This window comes from Haliotis rufescens, unplaced genomic scaffold (genome assembly GCF_023055435.1).
Source record: "Haliotis rufescens isolate VD_foot unplaced genomic scaffold, xgHalRufe1.0.p SCAF_22, whole genome shotgun sequence".
NCBI lineage: Eukaryota > Metazoa > Mollusca > Gastropoda > Lepetellida > Haliotidae > Haliotis > Haliotis rufescens.
The window spans coordinates 3687228-3706800 of record NW_025963913.1 but is presented as its reverse complement, the minus strand read 5'-3'; the positions used below and the strand labels follow the sequence as shown (position 1 = coordinate 3706800).

The following is a 19573-nucleotide window of genomic DNA, read 5'->3' as shown; positions in this document are numbered from 1 at the left end:
ATCATTAAATGGGCTATCACTGGATTGTCTGGACCAAACTTGCTATCATTGGATTGTCTGGTCCAAATTTGATGACAGGAGTATTGCTGGGTGTGGCGTTAAGCAACAGCCACTTACTTTTTTATGCAAATTATCTGAGTGACAGGTGCTACAGGTGGAGCAGGGCATGCCTACCTTTTTTGAGAACACCTGGTGTCATCATTGACTTTGAGTGGTTTAGTTTTAGCTCTATTTTGGCTTTAACACCATTTGGAATAACCATTGGCAGATGACCATTACTGGCAGTGCATTTTGAATCTGTTTCATTTAAGAGTGAAGTGACAAACTCCTTTCATCTAAAGAGCCAAGGACGGTTAACACCAAATATTCTCATAGATATTATGTAATACTGTAGTTAGAATTACAGATTTGCAAACTTTCCATAATTTACCAAGTTCTATATATTTTCAAGTCTTTGGGACTCTCAGTAATACATGCCAGTCCAAGGCATTAAAAATGGGGGTCCCACGATGACCAACAGGAAATAAAATAGAATAGTAAGTATGTGTAATGCCTTGTGTTTCTTTTAGAAAGGGATTCCCATCTTTAAATCAAAACTTTGTGAATGAGCAAAGAGAATCTGACATGGATTGTCTGAACATTGACTGTATTTCTTATCAGAAAAGAAATATCAGAAAAAACAATTTCATGTTTCAATTTAATCTCACATAATATTAATATTTTTTTCAAACCCTAAACATTATCCTGATTCATTTCACACATTTCACAATTTGATAATACCATCTTCAACGTAATAAGCACCCTGCTCTAATGAGCACCCATGGCGATATTTGCTGATATATTGGCTAGTGAACAATCCAGATTACCACCCCTTCCAACTGATCAATGTAAACGCATCCACCTACACCTACATCCCCAGCAAAACAATAAATACCGTATTCAACGTAATACACGCCCCGGTCTAATAAATGCCCACGGCAATATTTGATATATATTGGCTAGTGAACAATCCCAATTAGCACAATTTCCGATTGATTAATGTACACAAGACTTATTTATTCGCATACTCATGTGTTATATGCACCCTTATGGGCTATTAAATTCTGGAAAAATATATCTGTCGTATATAAACATTTCAGGCTGTCTTTCTTTTAGGATCTTTCAATTCACCAAAATAATATTCTAATGAGAGACCCCTATTTCTAATCTTGAGAGCGCCCTAGGCGCTTATTATGTAGAATATGGTACATCATGCGTATGATGGAAGATCATCTGACCACAAGTTGTTATGATTTGGTACTGACTGTCTCAAATGTTTAACTATCGTCATTTCTTCCCTGATAGAAGAAGGCATCACAATAAATTTGTTACAGACTTACCGTAACTTTAATTGTTTACATGTCATTGGTTTCCATCTTTGGTGTTTCTCCCCATGGAGCGTTTAGGTAAATATACTTAATATATATTCCAACTTGTGTTCAGTTGTGTTTTTCAAAAGGTTTGAGTTAGTAAGTTTTAACTTATTTCTAATTCTTGAGTCTATAAACTAAGGTTGAGACTAGGGCTGGGACGGGTAACTCGGGTACTCGGGTCGGGTAGGTACAGAGTAGGACCCAGGTACCACTACCTGGACCCGTGGTTAGTCACTAGTCACTATATTTTTTCATGGCAAAAAATCACTATATAACTACATGGTTACACGACAATTTTAAGTCTCTAATGTTCGCATTTCTTCATGACTATGAACACGTCCCTTCTGACTTATATATGTTTGAACAAAGCCAGAACTTAAGTGTTTGCATGGCCACATCGTTTTATATGTGTATCTAGATACATTCTGCCAGGGCTACTATCAAACTATTCCCAATCGGACATTTTGTACCTATCTCTGGACACCAACAGCGGGTACCCAGGTAGGGTCGGGTAATAAGGGTGTTGGTACCCGGGTAGTAAATTTGGACTCGTCCCAGCCCTAGTTGAGACAACTGGCTATTTGACACTTCCATGTTCAAATAGTGATAAACATAGTAAGAGTTTGCTTGAACAGGATTGTGAGTTTGATATGGCATTTGAGTTTGAGACACTGGTGTTCGACTGTACGCTGTTCAAAAGTACATTTATAATAATCTAACATATAAAGTGACTGGAAGAGCACACAGTTTGATTTCAATAGTGAACATGGTGATGACCCCAACTAATAAATACATGTAATTTTTTTACCGAATAAGCTTAAGTAACTAATGCTCACAATACAACCATAAAGTTGGTTCTGTGTAGTTGAAAAACTTTTGTAAAACAAGGAAAAGGGGAATGGGGCCAAATATAAAACAAAGTGAGTTTCTGTGTCAATAATACAAATTTTGTGTTCATTTGTAGTGATAGACTGAATGTATATCATCGAAAGTGATACAAGCACACAAAGTTGATATATAATCCAAATTATCCATTGCGATCTACAATTACATCATTGATCATATCCAAATTTCAGTATACATGTATTGTCAAACAAGCTTACCTTCAGAGCTTTGAAGCACACCCAATTAAAATCTCTACCAAGATGGAGAGTGTCTCTGGCTGACCTCAAGTCACATGATGCCTGTCTGAGCCACCGTTTTGCTTCCTGTGGTTGAGGATGAGCTTTATTCCTGGCAGAGTGGTGACGATTGTCAAATGTTTGGTCTTGCTTCCATTGTTTGTACTGATCCCTTTGATGTGAACTTCTCTTCTTCATATGTTCAAAGAAGGATGAATGTGATTGCATGTCATCAACATCGACATCTTCGGTGATTCTCTGCCCATTGTCAAGTTTTGTCACATATAACTGAATATACTGACACACTTCAGTACAGAAAGTTTCTTCCCCAAGATTCTTATCCGGATGCCAAGTTAAATACAATCTTTTCTTTACCCTGTTTCTCTCCTTCGGATCAGTACATGTTCGCCATGTTTCTGTCAGAATATCTCTGATTTCCCCTAATACTGTCTTGAGGTCTCTATGCTCAAGCTTAAGCAGTTCATCGAGAGAAGTGGACATTTCTTCTGTTGCACTGTTTTTATCCTGATTAATATTCCTTATTTTATACAGCTTTGTTCCAGGTATGGTCTCTAGATGGCCATTCCTAAGTGTCACCAGATACTGCCCCCTGATCCATGAAGTTTCCTTTGGCAAGATTTTCTTCACAAGTGCATAAATATATTCTGGTTTGACCTCTTCATCATCTCCCTTCTTTGCATCTGTGTCAATGACAGGATCATATACCTCCAGTCCAACATACTCCCATTCATCAAAGGCATGGAAATTGTTGTCCAGAAGCCAGTGCATATCTTCTGGGATCAATGTCCCGGGAATAGGAAAAGCAATGTTTTCTCTCATTTCGCAAACATGATTATATGGCCGTATTCGGTGTTCATCCAAATAATTCTGGTATGTTTCTCGGTTGGATTTCAATAGATGATTAATGTGATAACTGAAATTTCCCAGTCTATTTGAAGTCAAAGAATCAACAGTTGATGTCAGGGCCTGACATAAATCATCTGAGTCAATGTCATTGTCAATGAATAGGTATACTTTTGCATTAAAGTGTTCTTCCATACTGCTTTTTTTGTCTTCGCTACGGGGTATTTGAATACCATCTTTCTGTCTCAGTTCTGTGTGTAAGTTCTCAACTTGATGAATTTCTAACTTCCTCAGTTGTTCTTCAATTGTCTTTGCTTCAGTTTGGTCCAGATATTGATTGTGACGTAACAGTTCATGATTGACCAGTCTCATAACTGCACTAACAAATTCTGACTCATGTATAATCTCCATATATTCCTGAGATAATTGATGTGGACATGCTTTCAATTTGCTCTCATCAGTGACATTTTCTTGGACTGAAGATGACAGCATTGTCAGCTGATAGCGCTCAGGTAGCATGTTTATGTGTCGAAGTGGATCACTATTCAAATCAGGAAACTTCTCAAATCCCAGAAAATACTGCAAATCAAGAGACTGAACTCTTCCAGAGAAATAGTTATTGTCAATAAAGACCAGTTTGCAAGAGTCTGTTAATGTCAAGTTAGCATCTGGTAGATACAATGTAGGCACTTCTAATGTGGGTGTATTTGTCTTGTTTTGCACTTTCATGAAAGTAAACATGAGCTCAATGGCCTTCTCTGCTGCAAGCAGATAATTTCCTTCCAGTTTCTGCATGTGTGTCTTTTTGTACAGTTTCGCCAGCACACATGCATAAAGGTTAGCATGTGATTCCTCTGAGGCACCAAGTTCAAGAAGGACTTTCCAAAAGTCATTTAATATGTCTGGCATTCCAAAAACATATCCTTCCACAATCTCATCAAAACGAATTCTTTTTACAACTTCTGAAGCTGGAACCATACAGTTCTTCTCTGGAATGTAGATTGTGCAAAAGTCTTTAAGCTGTTGCTTCATCCAATCACTGACTCCAACCTTTTGTAAATATTTGTAAATACATTCCATGACTTTTTCCATGATACTTCTTAACTTGGATAATCTTTCTACAGAATTCTGGTTCTGAAGTTCTTCAAAAGACCTGCATATGTTTTGCAAATGCGTTGTTACGTCTTTTGGATCAGGTGTTGTTCTGATGCCAAGTGCAGAACAGTGGCTTGTGTTAGGCATCCATTTCCATGAAAGTGGGTTTGTATCCCTGTGGAACATTGAACAGCTAGTCCAGATACAGTGGCAGTTGTCATAGGCAAGTGATTCACAGTAGGAAACTAGATGTTTGCCATCATCCAGTTGAGGATGTATTGCTGTTAACTCTTCCTTTACAGTATGAGGCAACACAAACTTGATCTTTCCAATTTGGGACAGTTGCTCTTGAACTCTTTCATGGTGGACTTTTAAGTAATTGCACAAAACTTTAGACTTCTTGCACACATCTTCAGTAATACCTTTGCTACCAAGGTCTTCGACTTCTCTAGCATAGGTTAAATACTGTTGAGAGCAAACATCTGTTTTCAAACCAGCACATTTTAAGAAGTTTTGCCAGGTCGGTTCATCATATGGTGATGGTGGGAACACAGATGGGTCACACATCACTTTGAAAACTTCTTCATAAGGACTGAAAAAATTGTTAGCACACTGACGTAAGCCTTCATTGGCTTCAATGAATCTTAATTCTCTCAGCCTGTCTATCAGTCCTTTTGGTACACCCAGTTCTTCATAAAAGGGCAATAAGGTATCACGAAGGAATTCCAAATGTGCAAGCTGGGCGGAACTTGACATACATTCAAAGTTTGGAAGGATGTAATTGGCATACAAATCCACTCGTGTCTTTGTCTCTATATTCAGTTTTTCATAAATATTCCTACATGAAACATACTTCTTAAGAAACAGTACACCTGATGCTCTGATCAATTCACTGAAACCATCAGGTGGTATGGAAGTGTAGTCTTCAACTGCTAACACCTCACTGTCATCTTGTAAAGCAACTTGCTGTCCACACATAGGCTCAAAGAAAGGAAGTCTCCGAAGTTGTTGTGCAGACTGTTCACCATGTTGTTCACAGAGTTTTTCAATGTTTACACTGAAGTACTCTAAAACAGCCAAACTGTCATCTGCAGTATTATCAGGACAATCATTGAAATCAAAGTCTGATAATAATTTCAATATGCTGTCTGGTCTCTCCACACTTGCAGCAATGGATGAGGTTACTTCAATGATATCGCTGAAAGAAGTAAACGGATGAAACAATGATGTCTCAAGCATTGGAACTTTCATATTTAGCAAAGCAGTTTCACACAGTTTGTGCTTATGTGAATGATGATGATAGATTACACATTTGCTATTTTTTATTCCATACAGTAAAAGAGTGCTCTCCCCTTGCTTTCTCGCTGGAAACAATGACCAGTTATCTAGCTCAGCCAAAAACTCCTGTGTGTCAAAATTCGGTTCTTTCCTTTTATTGCATATTTGCTGAGACAGGTAATCCCAAAACATAAAGATCCATTCCTTGGTTGGATGTTCTATGGAGTCCTCCCACAGAACTGGTTTGCCAGTTCGCAAAACATCTTTGGAAAATGTTTTTTCAGTCAAACATGCCAATGAAGTAACATCAAGATCTTTTATACAATCAGAGTCTTTGAGGTATTTTTTATACCTATGAGTTAGACTGTTGTGCAGCAACACATCTGGAGTTTTATAAAACAGATGTGTGCGTCTTGTCACAAACAATGGCTTTGTAGCATCAAAACAATGCAATTGCTGGGATTCAGTCAGTGCAAGTGGCAAAGTTTGCAATTCAGAACCAAACTCAGGATGCATTTCACAGAATTTTGTCAATAATGTTAGTGATTTGATACTCTTCAAAGATGTGAATTCTAATTCCAGAGGCAGAGACCCAAGATTACACCTTTCTTTGGTGTCAACTGTCTGTGATTTTAGAAACTGTATGACACTTTCTGGTGTCACAAGGCTCTTCTCACCTTCAGTGCAAATGTCTCTGACATTTTCATAAATCCTGCATGGAACATCTATCACATTCATGTTCAAGTCTTTTAGAATCTCTGTAAGCTGCCATGCTTTGTCATTTTCCTGCTTGAATTCATGCATCTGTGGAAATAACACAGTCCATGCTTTTCCTCCGTCAGTGTCAGATTGTGAGATTTCACCAGTTTCTGTTTTCTTTTGAGGGAAAAGGCTTTCCAGTACATTGAAATATCCTTTACCGCATGAAGCTGGAACCCACAAAACCTTACAGTTCATATCTTCCTTTTTTTGTGCTTTGTTGCTTTTACTTTCTTCCTTGCTGAAATCTGAAAACATTCCTTCTCCAGGTTTCACAATTCCAAAGAGCTTTCTTTTGTTAAAAAAGATATCTGAGTAGAATGAAATGACGACATCATTCCAAACTCCACTTGTTTTCTCAGTCCTGTCTGGAAAGAAACTATAATAGTAATGGAGACTTTCATATTGACATCTCAGTGACTTTTCCTTGAACATTCCAGTTCTCTTTTTCAGTGACTGCATAGCCAGAATATAGGCTGGAATTATGATAGCATCAACTATATGGCGATTCCAGATTGACCGGTAGTCGTTATTGCCATGCCAAAGGTTTCGTCTTGCCTCATGATCCAAGGCAAAATGACCATTGACATGTACAGGCAGCCCTGTGGTGATAGGCAGAGGCAGAGTACAAAATGCTTTCCCCTGGATCGCCATCATACTTTTACCTTCAGTAGTAAGTGGCACTGCAACACCACCTCGTGGTAAAAGACAAATATCCCCATTTTCCCAGGCTTCATTTACAGGTTCTGGAATAGGTTTTTCTTTAGAAAATCCAGAATGGTGAAACACAATCCAATCTTGCTGTCTACCTCCAGAATCTTCAACACTGAGGGACAATTCAGCTTCCAAAGAAGAAACAGCATCAAGGCCAATGCCAGCACAAGGATCTCTTATTTTATCAGTCTGTTTCCTCAAGTGAGAAAGGAAACCCTTATGTTCAGAAATATCTTCTTCACTCAGACTTGCTTTAACCCAGTATTCTTCTTTGAAATTACCAATGCTGTTTACACTGGCAATAGATATCTTCTTAACATTGTGGAGGAATAGGAGAGTGTCAAACATATCATTCTTGAATTCCTCTAAGAGCTTGTTGACATCATCTGGGTCAACTTTTTTGTCTTTGATCTTTGACTGTTTTGCCATTTCCCGTGTCCTCAAGGGAAATCTGAACAGTGTTCCTTTTGTGTCAGTTCTGACAATATCTTCCAGATAGCCAGAGAAGCTATCTGCAAAAGTGTCTCTTATCCTGTCAAGCGGTGATATTCTCACTCCAGGTTTTCCAGATTTGCACCCTGGTACATATTGCATATGAGGGTCAAGGGCACATATAGATTTTTCCATTCCAGGGCCAACAGTGATGAAGGAGGGCACATCAGTGAGATGATAAACAGCATTGAACCCAACACCGTACTGCCCAGTCTTTACAGGATCATCACTCTTACTTCCTACACCTAAGTTCTGAATACCTTCAAGGTCATCTTCTGTGAAGAAACTGTCATTGAAGACACACAGTGCTGGACCTTGCAGGGAAGCCCATTCATCACAGAACAATTTTTCTGTTGGCAGATGTCTGAAATCCTTTATGAACATCAGTTCAGTAGCTCCAGCATCATCAGCATTCTGTAGCAGTTCTTTCATGACTGAGGAATCACATGGGTACCCACTCAGAATTCGTTTTAATCGTGTTGTAAGTTTTTCACTTTGACCAAATTCTGAGGAAAAATGAGAAATGTGTCCTTCCAGGTGAACATCTCGCTTTCCCTTCACACCTAACAATTTGGCTGCCTTTTGGTGTATACATGGATGCACAAATTTCATGGATTCATTTTTATCAACAAATTCATAATCATCAATGCATAGTAAGGTTGCTTTTAACAAAAATCCTTCAAAATTTGGAAGTGAAAGATCAAACTCTTCTTGATCAAAACATGATAGGTCAAGCTCTAAAAGATGCTGAGTAGCTCTCCCAAACCATTTCAACAGATCCTCTGAAAGTTGTTGTGAACCTGTATCTCTGGATATGTTCTGCATAACATCTAGCAGATCAGATACTTCAAACTTATTTTTAACCCCAATGCTCTGCAAAAGCAGTTGATGGCGAACTATGGTTTTATCAACTTGATGCAAATAAGGTGATAAATCAACTGGCAGTTCAAAAGCAGCATGCTTTGGTTCAACCATCTGCTTTCTTGCTAGCACAGTCTCTTCATGTTGTAAAAGTTGCTGTATCGTTGTGATATGAGCATCATCTTCAGCACACCTAGAGTTCAGGAATGTGTATATATCTTTGCACAATTTCTCAAGCTCATAGAAGGATGAATTATTAGTCAATGCATTCATGGCTTTTGAAACCAGAAACAATTGTTCTGAAGCTATTTCCAGGTCAACATCTTCCTTTCCTTTCACACCAAGCCAAGACAAAACTTCCATGTCCATTCTAAAATAACTGTCAAAACAGTCATCAAATATTAACTGTGAAGAGGCAACTAAGTTTGACACTTTCTTCAAATACAGTTCCCTTGGACACGCAAATAATTTTCCTTTCATATCATCTGCTTTCCACTTTATAGGCCATGATGAGGGGCATTGTTTAACAGGTAGAAAGGATATGTCTTGTAATGTAGATTTTGTAGCCTCTGGACAGGTGGCAATATGTTTCTGTCCATACTGGAACTGGTTGCCAAGATACCCAAGGATCTTACCACTTCTCTCGTGAGCTGCTTTTGCATCCTGTTCAGCTAGTTTCTCTACTGATATTGCTCGCCGAACAAGGAGATCCCATGGGAGTCTGTCTTGGATCATTCCATGCTTACATAGAATGGCTATCACCTTCAGGTCACAAAAGTCAGTTCCTCTAGGGAAGCATTCATCTTCTCCAGAAAACATTCTTGCACACTGCATGTTTGGATGAACTAGTTCACCTGGCATTTTCAAAGTACCTGATGGTTCTGTTGGGATACATCTTGATGTTCTGATCAGGTCTTGAACACTTTCATTCTCACATTTTAGGGCAAACAATACCAAGCTATTTCTCTCTGTTGGGTTCCAGTAACTATCATGTATGTTTGGGAAAAAGACTGCCTTGAAAAACTCTGCTGTTGTGATAAGTTTGGAAGTAACACTTGACTCCAGTCCAGACAAATAAAACTGTTCAAGGAGTTTTTGTGGAAGATCAACCATTTTTTCATTTGCTGACTTCAAAAAGTGTGATGTTGCCTTGAAGGCAATTGTTCCAATTTCACCTTTCCAACGAAAGGCAGGTTCAAGAATATGTATTCTTTGAAATGACAACCATTCCAGATTATCATTGTCATCATGCAGAAACACATCATGGGCCTCATGTGTTATAAGCTCATAGAAATTCGTACCATACAGTCCTGTCTACTTTGCATGGTAGGCCATAAGTCATAATATTGACCAACAGTGGAAGGGTCAGTGATCTCTAATTGTTCCAGACCAGCTACATATGCTCTACAAGTAGCATCTTTTAACAAAGCAGTGTTCCACTCAGCTTCAGAGTTCGTCTTGTCATCTTCTGTTTGTGTACACAGTTGTCTTCTGTCTGATGTCAAGGCAAATGGTGCATTGATATGTACTGGAAAAGGAATGTGCACTGGTAAAGGCAAAAAGCAAAAGTAATGTCCTTCTCTATAGAAGCCTTCAGGACATTTGTCCATTTTATATATACATTGTCTTCCATCTTCCAAAGTCAGTGGAATTGCAACAGCTGCTAATGGAAGCAGTCCTTTGAGCTTTCCAGACCGAGCAAACTGCTCAGATTCTCCCTGACCAGTTACCCATGTTATGAGCCATGACACAATGGTCACACCAGCCTTAAGCTTTTGCATTCTAGTCATGTCTGTGTCACATATTTCAAGCTGTACATCACTTTTTTCACTTATTTTCAGGCACAGCCCTGTTTGCTTTTTCCATTCTTCCGCTGCATATGACAGCACGTTAGGTCCATTAAGAAAGGAATTTGGAGGTGACAGGATTCTTTGGTCCCTTATTTCTTTTGCCACATGGATGAGAAGTTCTGGTTCATTTGGGTCTCCATTGAGTGGTAGATAGAAGAACTTCACGGATGACACATTCTGTGTGAAGAGAGTAAGATTTCCACATCCTTCTGCAAATTTTCGGAAAAAGTTCTCCATCTCATGCCTTGAGTAGGACAAGTCTTTAATTTTACTTGCTGCAGCCTGTTCTGGTGTCCTCAAAGGGAACCTGAAAAGCGTTCCATGACATGTACTGTCAAGTTTTCCCTTTTTCATGAACTGACAACCAAATATTCCCTCGAATGGTTTTAATTGTCCACTCATATTTCTCAACATCCTCTGATTTTTTACACTTTGGAGGTTTGCTTTCAGTCCAGGTCTCCCTAAGAATGACTTGTGCGGGTCAAATATCACCAAGGTATTTTCACTTATAAAGCTTGGGACATCAGTTAGATTGTAGACAGAATTGAATCCCAAACCAAACTTTCCCACCTTTGCTGTGTCTTCTTCTTTAGTGGCACCACTAAGTTTCTTTAAATTGGCAAAGTCACTTTGAGTAAAACTTGCATCATTGTAGGCCCAGAGGGCTGGACCTTGCAAACCAGCCATGTTCTCATTCATGAGGAAAGTTCTAGCATTCAGATTCTGTCTCTCATCATACATAAAGCAGACTTCTGTAGCACCAGCATCATCTGCATTTTGTATCAGCTCCTTTGGGACAGAAAATCCATCTGTGTACTCATGGAGCAAGTTTTTCAGTCTTCGTGTTAATGGTTCTGACTGATGATACTCCATATCAAAGTCTTCAGTGTCATCCATAACACGATCAGTCAGGGAATAAACTCCAAACTGTTGTGCAGTGTGCTCTGATATGTTAGCATGAACATAAAATATTTTCTCTTCTTCACCTTCTTCAGCACCAACAGAGATCTGATCCTGCAGCCAGTCTGCATTGCAGTAGGTACAGTATTCTGCTGGCAACAAGAGAAGGAAATCATCAGATGCCTGGTGCACTGGCACCAACACATGGTCAGGTCTCTGAGGGTGTTCTTGTAGTTCATTTAGTATTTGAAGAACAAGCTTCAGATCTTGTCGCACAACTGTTGGTTTCTTTAAGTTGGCATTTTTGAATTCATCATGCTTTTCTTTTATTTCTTCCAGGACAGTGGCCAACATGTCAGGTGTTTGTCTCTGGTGGCAGCCATAGCTACATAGTAATGAACCCCAGCCATGCAACAGAGATGGCAGCTGGTATCTGTAAGGCTTCAGGTCCAGGTCGGCATCAGATCTTTCACAATACACTGACCGGGGAGAGTGGAAACCTTCTTCTATTCCCACCCACACAGATTGTGATGACTCCATCATGTTCTTCTCTGTACTTGATACATCTTGAGAACTCAGGAAGCTGTAAATGTCCTTAAGTAAGTCCATACAAGGATTACATTCTCTACTGTCATAAGATGTCCCAAGATTATGAAGATGTTCCATAACTGAACACACTGGAGGAACTCTATCAAGTCCTAAAATTGCTTCAACAGCAGCTGTTGTTTCTTTTGCAACTGGACTAACAGACCCAATGATAGATGAGTATCTTGAACTGAAAACCTTTCCTGATGATAAGATATTTGGTCCTGATTTTCCTTTCCATGACAGAGACTTGGGATATCTGGATATTTTTTTCTGCATGCATGGGATGCATTGCACATGCTGAAGGTCAGATAGTTTGAGTGTATCCATTCTGTCTGTGCTCCTTTCCAGGAAAGTGATGAATGCTGTTACTTTACGGCCTGCTTCAGATTCCATTCCCCTGATTACAAGCCCCTCAATTGTCTTTGCTGATGTTCTAACATCACTTTCTGAAACTTCTTTCTCTGTTTTAAGACCAATTGCTTCTAATCCTCTTCTCAGTCTGTCTGTTCGTGTGTGCCTCTCTGCTGGGAATTTGTCCTCTCCAAGAAACAACTTTCTCAGGGATGGATCATTTCTGCTAAACAGATCACAAGCTCTCAGTCCAGATGACCCTCCACTGGATGAAAGGAACCGTACCTCTGAAGCAATTTGCCTGGTCTCATTCACAATATGAAGGTGATTCTCCATGAGAAACTCCATAAAATCTACCTTATGACTTTCTGTATATTTTCTTTTGTTGTGCAGCATCATTTGAAGGATTTGTCGACTGACATCAAGAAATGGCTTTTCTGTTGCACCAAGTGTCAGGGCCAGGTGTCTCACTGCAGCAGATGAACACTGGATGTACCTCTCTAGGTAGGGTACAGGTATTTGTTCATCAGGAGCCAGAGTACATAAGGTTTCCAATGAACAATCACTGTTGTCTGTCGCAGTAAATAGCTGTAACTTCCTCAACACTGCTTTACTTCCCTCGGACAACCGGCAGGTGCTCATGTAGGCAACCAAAGCAGACCTTTCCTGTTTGGAGGATTCGGAGTTGAACAGTTGTACAGCTGTGATAAGTTTCCTGTATACTTTCTCTAATGCTCTTACAACACCAACTGGATTTGAGTACTGAATGATTGTCCCAAGTGTATGAGAATTTTTCAGCACAAAGTCAGGAACATACATTAAATGGACAATGCCTAGTTTCTGCAGCGCTGCACCAACATTTGGAGGTAAAGATTCAGAGTGTCTCACTGACTGAGCAATAAAGACATCATCGATGCTGTGGAGTCTTCCTCTGCCGGAAGCATCAATATCCGGCACAATGAGAAAACCACTGAACACAGATTCAACATCAAATCCATGGGCTGTAATATAGGTCCACACTTGCCTGAGCCAGCTGACATCCAAGGATTGGGAAGGGAGTTTAGCTTTACCTTCTGGAAAATGCCTCAACAGACATTTCTGGAGCAGGCCAGGGAAGGCAGCAGGTGACATCACGGAAAGGCCTTTCCATCCTAAAAGGAAAGCATTAAAAATCAGTCAAATCAGATCAGTGTCATCACACATAGAGCCTCAAAGCTGAGTGTAGTTTCACTGATTTCTTCTGGAATATGTGGAAGATCAGACCATGAGACAAGATTTCAAAATATGAACTAATGAACAATCAGTACTAGCAACATGTTTGCTAAATGTAATCTTCCTTGGACTTGTGTCTCTACAGCAAACAGAATGCATATGGAGAGAATATCTAATGGTCACCAAAATGTTATGTTTGTTTGTTTGTTGTTTAACGCCGCACTCAGCAATACTCCAGCTATATGACGGCGGTCTGTAAATAATCGAGTCTGGAGCAGACAATCCAGTGATTGATATCATGAGCATCGTTCCACACAATTGGGATCTATGACATGCATCAACCAAGCAGTGAGCCCGACCACCCGTTCCCGTTAGTTGCTTCTTCTGACAAGCACAGTCGTCCAACGTCCAAATGTTCAATATGGCATAAAAGTCCATACAGCTCAACTGCATATTGCCTTGAACTACTGATTAAATTGGATGGAATGGAAACGAAACATGACAGACAACATTCAGTTCAGGTTAGCTAAAACTGGTAAAAAGTATCTCATCCAAAAGGTGGACAAAAACGACTGAACAATAAATAGGTTTTTCAATATGGCTGTGTGGTTGCAAAATTGAAAACTGTATTTGAATCTTTTGAACAATTTCAGTTGCCATCTTTGGTGGGATAAAGTTTCGGCTTCTTTGTGACAGTGTAAGGATCATGCGTCAGTTTTTTGTTTTGATTTGTTTGTTATTTCACGCCACATTCAGCAATATTCCAGATATTTGATAGCGGTATGTAAATAATCGAGTCTGGGGCAGACAATCTAGTGATTGACATCATGAGCATCGATCCATGCAATTGGGATACAATGTCATGTATCAGCCTGACCACCTGATCCCATTTGTCGCTTCTTTCGACAAGCATAGTCGCTTTTTACAGCAAGCCTGGGTAGCTGAATACCTATTCTGCCCCAGATCTTCATGGGTCACATGCTTAAGTACAAAGGTCAAAACAAAGATGTATACAGATAGGATAAGCAGTCTGCTCTGATTGCCTTCACTGATGTGAAATGTGCTGATTGCCAGAGCCGGGGTTCATCAGTCGGCTATGGCACGCCAAGCATCTTGGCTAATTCACTATCTGAGTGAAGACATTGTGTTTTGATTTTTACAGAGTTATCATTACTTAGAATGTGTAAGAAAGCTACCAGTGTTTCTGTTTTTGTGATTTTACTATTGTTCTTGGCTAGCTTCCCCTTTAGTCAAGGACCAACCTGTAGGTCCCGTGACCAAATCATGGAAACAAAGGTTTGAAAGTGTTTTTGAGTTTCCTGATGTATACTGAACAATTTTGACCTGGGCTGCCCAGTTGAAAATCCTGGGCATTTTGGGGAAAGGTCAACAAAGGTCACACAGGGGTCAAAATCCAAAATTGTGTCGATATGCATATCAAAATACTCGTCCAGTCATAAGAAACCTAGAAATATATAGTTTGTTATACTTCCGACCTTAAATGGGGGAGCTATGGCCAAAAACGTTGAAAGGTCAACGCACTTTTGGCAGTCGGTGAAATTCACAAACACAGTTAACATTGTCCGATAGTCATGATTTTAGTGTCTAATAATAGATTTTGTGACATGACACATTCAACCAAGCAACTTTTAAAAGTAAAAAGGGTTACCTTGACCTTGAAAATCGAAAATGGTTGCCATGCTTCAGCAAAGTCATTGGAAACAGGATCCTTGGCCAATAACGCAGCATATTTCAGAATCCATTGTCCAGAAATGCTTACTTGCCAATACGGTATTCACAGCCAGCACTGCCTCAACATCTGAGTGATGCCAGAGCAAACTGCTCTGTAGAATCGGACACAGATTCTAGATTCAAGTGATTGTGACAGTGATTCCGACTCTGCATCTGATTGGTATGACACAGAGTAGGATGATGAACTGTGCACTAAAGTAAGGTTAGAAAAGCATTACTGAACAATGGATTCTGAAATATGCTGCGTTATTGGCCAAGGATCCTGTGACTTTGCTGAAGCATTACAATTCTTCATGCAGCCAACCATTTTCGATTTTCAAGGTCAAGGTAACCCTTTTTACTTTTAAAAGTTGCTTGGTTGAATGTGTCATGTCAGAAGATATATTATTTGACACTAAAATCATGACTATCGGACAATGTTAACTGTGTTTGTGAATTTCACCGACTGCCAAAAGTGCGTTGACCTTTCAACGTTTTTGGCCATAGCTCCCCCTTTTAAGGTCGGAAGTATAACAAACTATATATTTCTAGGTTTCTTATGACTGGACGAGTAATTTGATATGCATATCGACACAATTTTGGATTTTGACCCCTGTGTGACCTTTGTTGACCCTTCCCCAAAATGCCCAGGATTTTCAACCGGGCAGCCCAAGTCAAAATTGTTCAGTATACATCAGGAAACTCAAAAACACTTTCAAACCTTTGTTTCCATGATTTGGTCACGGGACTTACAGGTTGGTCTTCTAGTACTTTGTAGTATAGCCGATCATAACTCGTGACGCAGACTTCAAAACCAAGATGGTGGACACACAGTCAACAAAATTGTAAATAATGTCCTATTTATGCATCAGTTTTGAAGAGGAGGATTAAGCAAGTCCTTAGTTACATTGGTCCGATTAAAGAACTATGTGAGTTTAAAGTTTATGCGAATTAGTATCATTGAAATTTTCACTTGTGTATATCATGACATTTTTGGTTACATTGAAATATTAGTGAAGTATTCCATAATCTTCATGGGTTTTTAATCACGATTTCAAGAAAATCTACCATTCAATTTTTTCAGAAATAAGGATTTTGATAATTTTCATTCTACAGACAGAGAGTTGATTTTGGTTCATGTCAAATTTTCCGTCAAAATGTACAAATAAACACTTCAATTTTTTACCTAGGTTCCAATTCTTACTGATCACCGATACCACCGATACCGATCCTTTTTCATAATTTTTTCAAAATAATATTTGTCATATTTGGTAAAAAATAGAAAAATCAACATTACAAAGTGTTCTCTCCACAACATTTTGGCTCAATTCCTTGTACGGTTTCTTAAATGAATGTATTTTCCTACCTCACACAAATCTGGCTTTGCGTTTCTTTTTTTTAGGCGTATATAATAAAATATAATTAATATGCTGAATACAATTTTAAAATATAGATCTATATATGCATTGTAATATTGTATACAATAATAAATACTAAGATTGTTGTAGTAGATCATAAAATTTTCGCAATGTTATAAAGATAACACATTGGTAATAGTTTGGTAAAATTATAATTACATTTAGTACTAACTACTAAATGACTTTATAGCGCGTATCCAAACCATTGGCTAATTACGTCCGTAACCCAATCAACCCCGGGTCACCACTCTGCACCGTGCCCGGGGAATAAGCCCGTGCAAGCATCATCCCGCCTTTGTTAAAGCCCGTCATTCGCGCACTGACCCTCTTCAAGTACACACGCGTTTTGCTGTATCTAATCGCTTTCGCTTTGTACGTTTCCTTTGCACCCAGTCACGACCGTTTCGCTGATTACGCTTTGAAAAACATCTATTTCATCACTATCTGTATCGCATTTACACAATCGCGACCGTTTCGCCGATTACGCTTTGAATACAACCTATTTCAGCAGTCGCCGTATCGCATTTATTTCGTTCTACTCCCGAACTTCATCCTCGGGACATTTTCACTTGTGGAATACCAACTCACCACCTCGACCTTTCGTGATGCCTCCCAAGAGAAGATCAGCCGTCAACCACAAGCTTGTGAGGGGAGCCAAGCAGGCCAGGACAACCAGGAGACAAACCCCGGGAGTACACATTATGCAGGAGGCAACAGCTGATGGTGAGTCTTCCAATTACGGAAATATCGAAGGTGGCAACACAATTAACCTGCAATCGGCGCAGCTCGTAAATGCAGCGCAGGCTGCCAACTCGGCTACCCAGGTAAACGAGCAACTGGAAAAAATACTCCAGTTGCTGGAACATTAAGCACCCGGCCCGGTTAGCGCAAACCAACAGGTAAGGCTTGGTTTTAGTTCTCCCGCCATTTCGCCCAACATAGGGAGAATCCCCGATGCTCACAACGAGGCCGACGGTGACGCGGCTTGGCCAGCCAATCAGAACGCAGGATACGGGGATTCCCTATCTTTCTGTGCGGATGGAATAGACGCACACGTCAAACAACAGGTGAGGGTAAAAATCTGGCGTGGCGAGTTTGTCGACCTCGGCACAATCCTACCAAACACCGAGGGAAGTCACGAGGATGGTACGATTACCATGGCGTACGACTCCTCATGTAAGATAATTTTTAAACCAATAAAGCAGCAACCAAAGCGCCTGTCCCTGGCAAGCTGGACTTCAGCTTTCCACATTTTCATTTATATCTATGTTAGTAGGCACTCCGAGGTCCGCACAACCCAGGGGTTGCTGTCCTACATGGAAACCATAAGAACGGCGTCACTTCGATTCGAGGGGGAGGCCTGATCAATCTACGACCAACAATTTCGACACAGAATGTCAAGGGACCCCTCACGACGCTGTGACAACATCGACAGGGAGTTGTGGCTGAAGTACATGGTCACACAGCCGGTACGACAACCAGAATCAGGCGGACGGGGCGCAATGACACGCATACAGGGGGACATCGCCAGTCAGGTATGCTGGGATTTCAATAAATTTGGCTGTAGCAGGGTCAACTGTAAGTACACTCACAAATGGGGTAGGTGTGGCAAACATTCCCACAGCTTTAAGACCTGCTTTCGAGGGAATGGGGTCCAACCGACCCCATACAAGCCCAATCAGCCTTTCCCTAACAGAAAACCAGCCGTCAAGGCAGGTAAATTCAATGGCCCCTTCCACCGTGAATCTCAATGAAATGGCACCCTGGTTACGCCAATATGCTAGGGTCAATTACAGAGATGCAAATTATTTAAGGGTAGGTTTTAGCACGGGTCGCCTGGCACGAAACTTGCGATCAGCCACGCACAAAGACACGGCAGGCTACGTGAAACAAAAACTACAAAAGGAAGTCGACCTTGGCAGGATGGCGGGCCCCTTCAAGGACACCCCCCTGGACAACCTCCAAGTATCCCTTATAGGCCTGGTGCCCAAGAATCTGCCAGGCTATGGTCAGCATCTGGGTAAGCATGCGGAGGAATTCCGTCTAATTCACCATCTATCCTATCCCAGGGGTATATCTATAAACGACTTCATAGACACAGAGGCCTGTTCCGTTGTGTATGCCAGATTTGATGAAGCTACTCATATGGTTCAACAACTGGGGAAGGGAGCACTACTAGCAAAATTCGACATTCAGTCGGCCTTTAGAATTATACCAGTCAACCCATCCGATTTCGAGCTGCTAGGCATCAGATTCGAAGGTGAGTTCTATTTCGATAAATGCTTACCATTTGGCTGCTCCATATCTTGCGCCATATTTGAAACGTTTAGTACTTTCTTGCAATGGTGCATGCAATCACATCTTCCAACGTGTCAGATCATGCATTACCTGGATGACTTCCTAACGGGGGGCACAGCAGGCACCAGCCACTGCTCAGACAACCTCAACGGATGCATGTATACACTAGAACAGCTTGGGGTCCCTATTGCGCACGACAAGACGGTGGGCCCCACGACCAAACTGACATTCTTAGGGCTGGAAATTGACACCAATGCAATGCAGATCAGAATCCCAGAGTCCAAGATCAAGGAGGCGACAATGGAAATCCAAGACATCCTGTCAACTGGTAACATCAAGGTCACAAAAAGGGCCCTTCAGTCCCTCATAGGCAAGCTTAACTTTATGTGCAGGGCTATACCAATGGCAAGGGCATTCAGCCGAAGGCTAATCGATCTGCTTAGCAAAGGTAAGAAACCATTTCACCACATTAGGATTACCAGCTGGGTCAAGGAAGACCTACAAATGTGGTTAACATTTCTTATGAGTTATAACGGCATTTCAGTGTTTCAGGACCAACTATGGGTAGACAGCGATTTCCTCCATCTGTTTTCAGATGCAGCAGGTGGTGCCGGCTTTGGGGCCTACAT

The 19573-nt window shown here is 40.5% G+C and overlaps 1 protein-coding gene across 1 annotated transcript in view; it reads right to left on the bottom strand.

The window, feature by feature from the left end:
- LOC124136330 (sacsin-like) overlaps positions 1–19573 on the bottom strand; it is a 61088-nt gene that overhangs the window by 23318 nt on the left and 18197 nt on the right. The window contains exons 5-6 of the mRNA XM_048401560.1: positions 9882–13436; positions 2516–9831 (exon numbers count right to left, since the gene is read on the bottom strand). Coding sequence (XP_048257517.1) covers positions 2516–9831; positions 9882–13436 — 10871 coding nt within the window. The remainder of the gene's footprint in view (positions 1–2515; positions 9832–9881; positions 13437–19573) is intronic.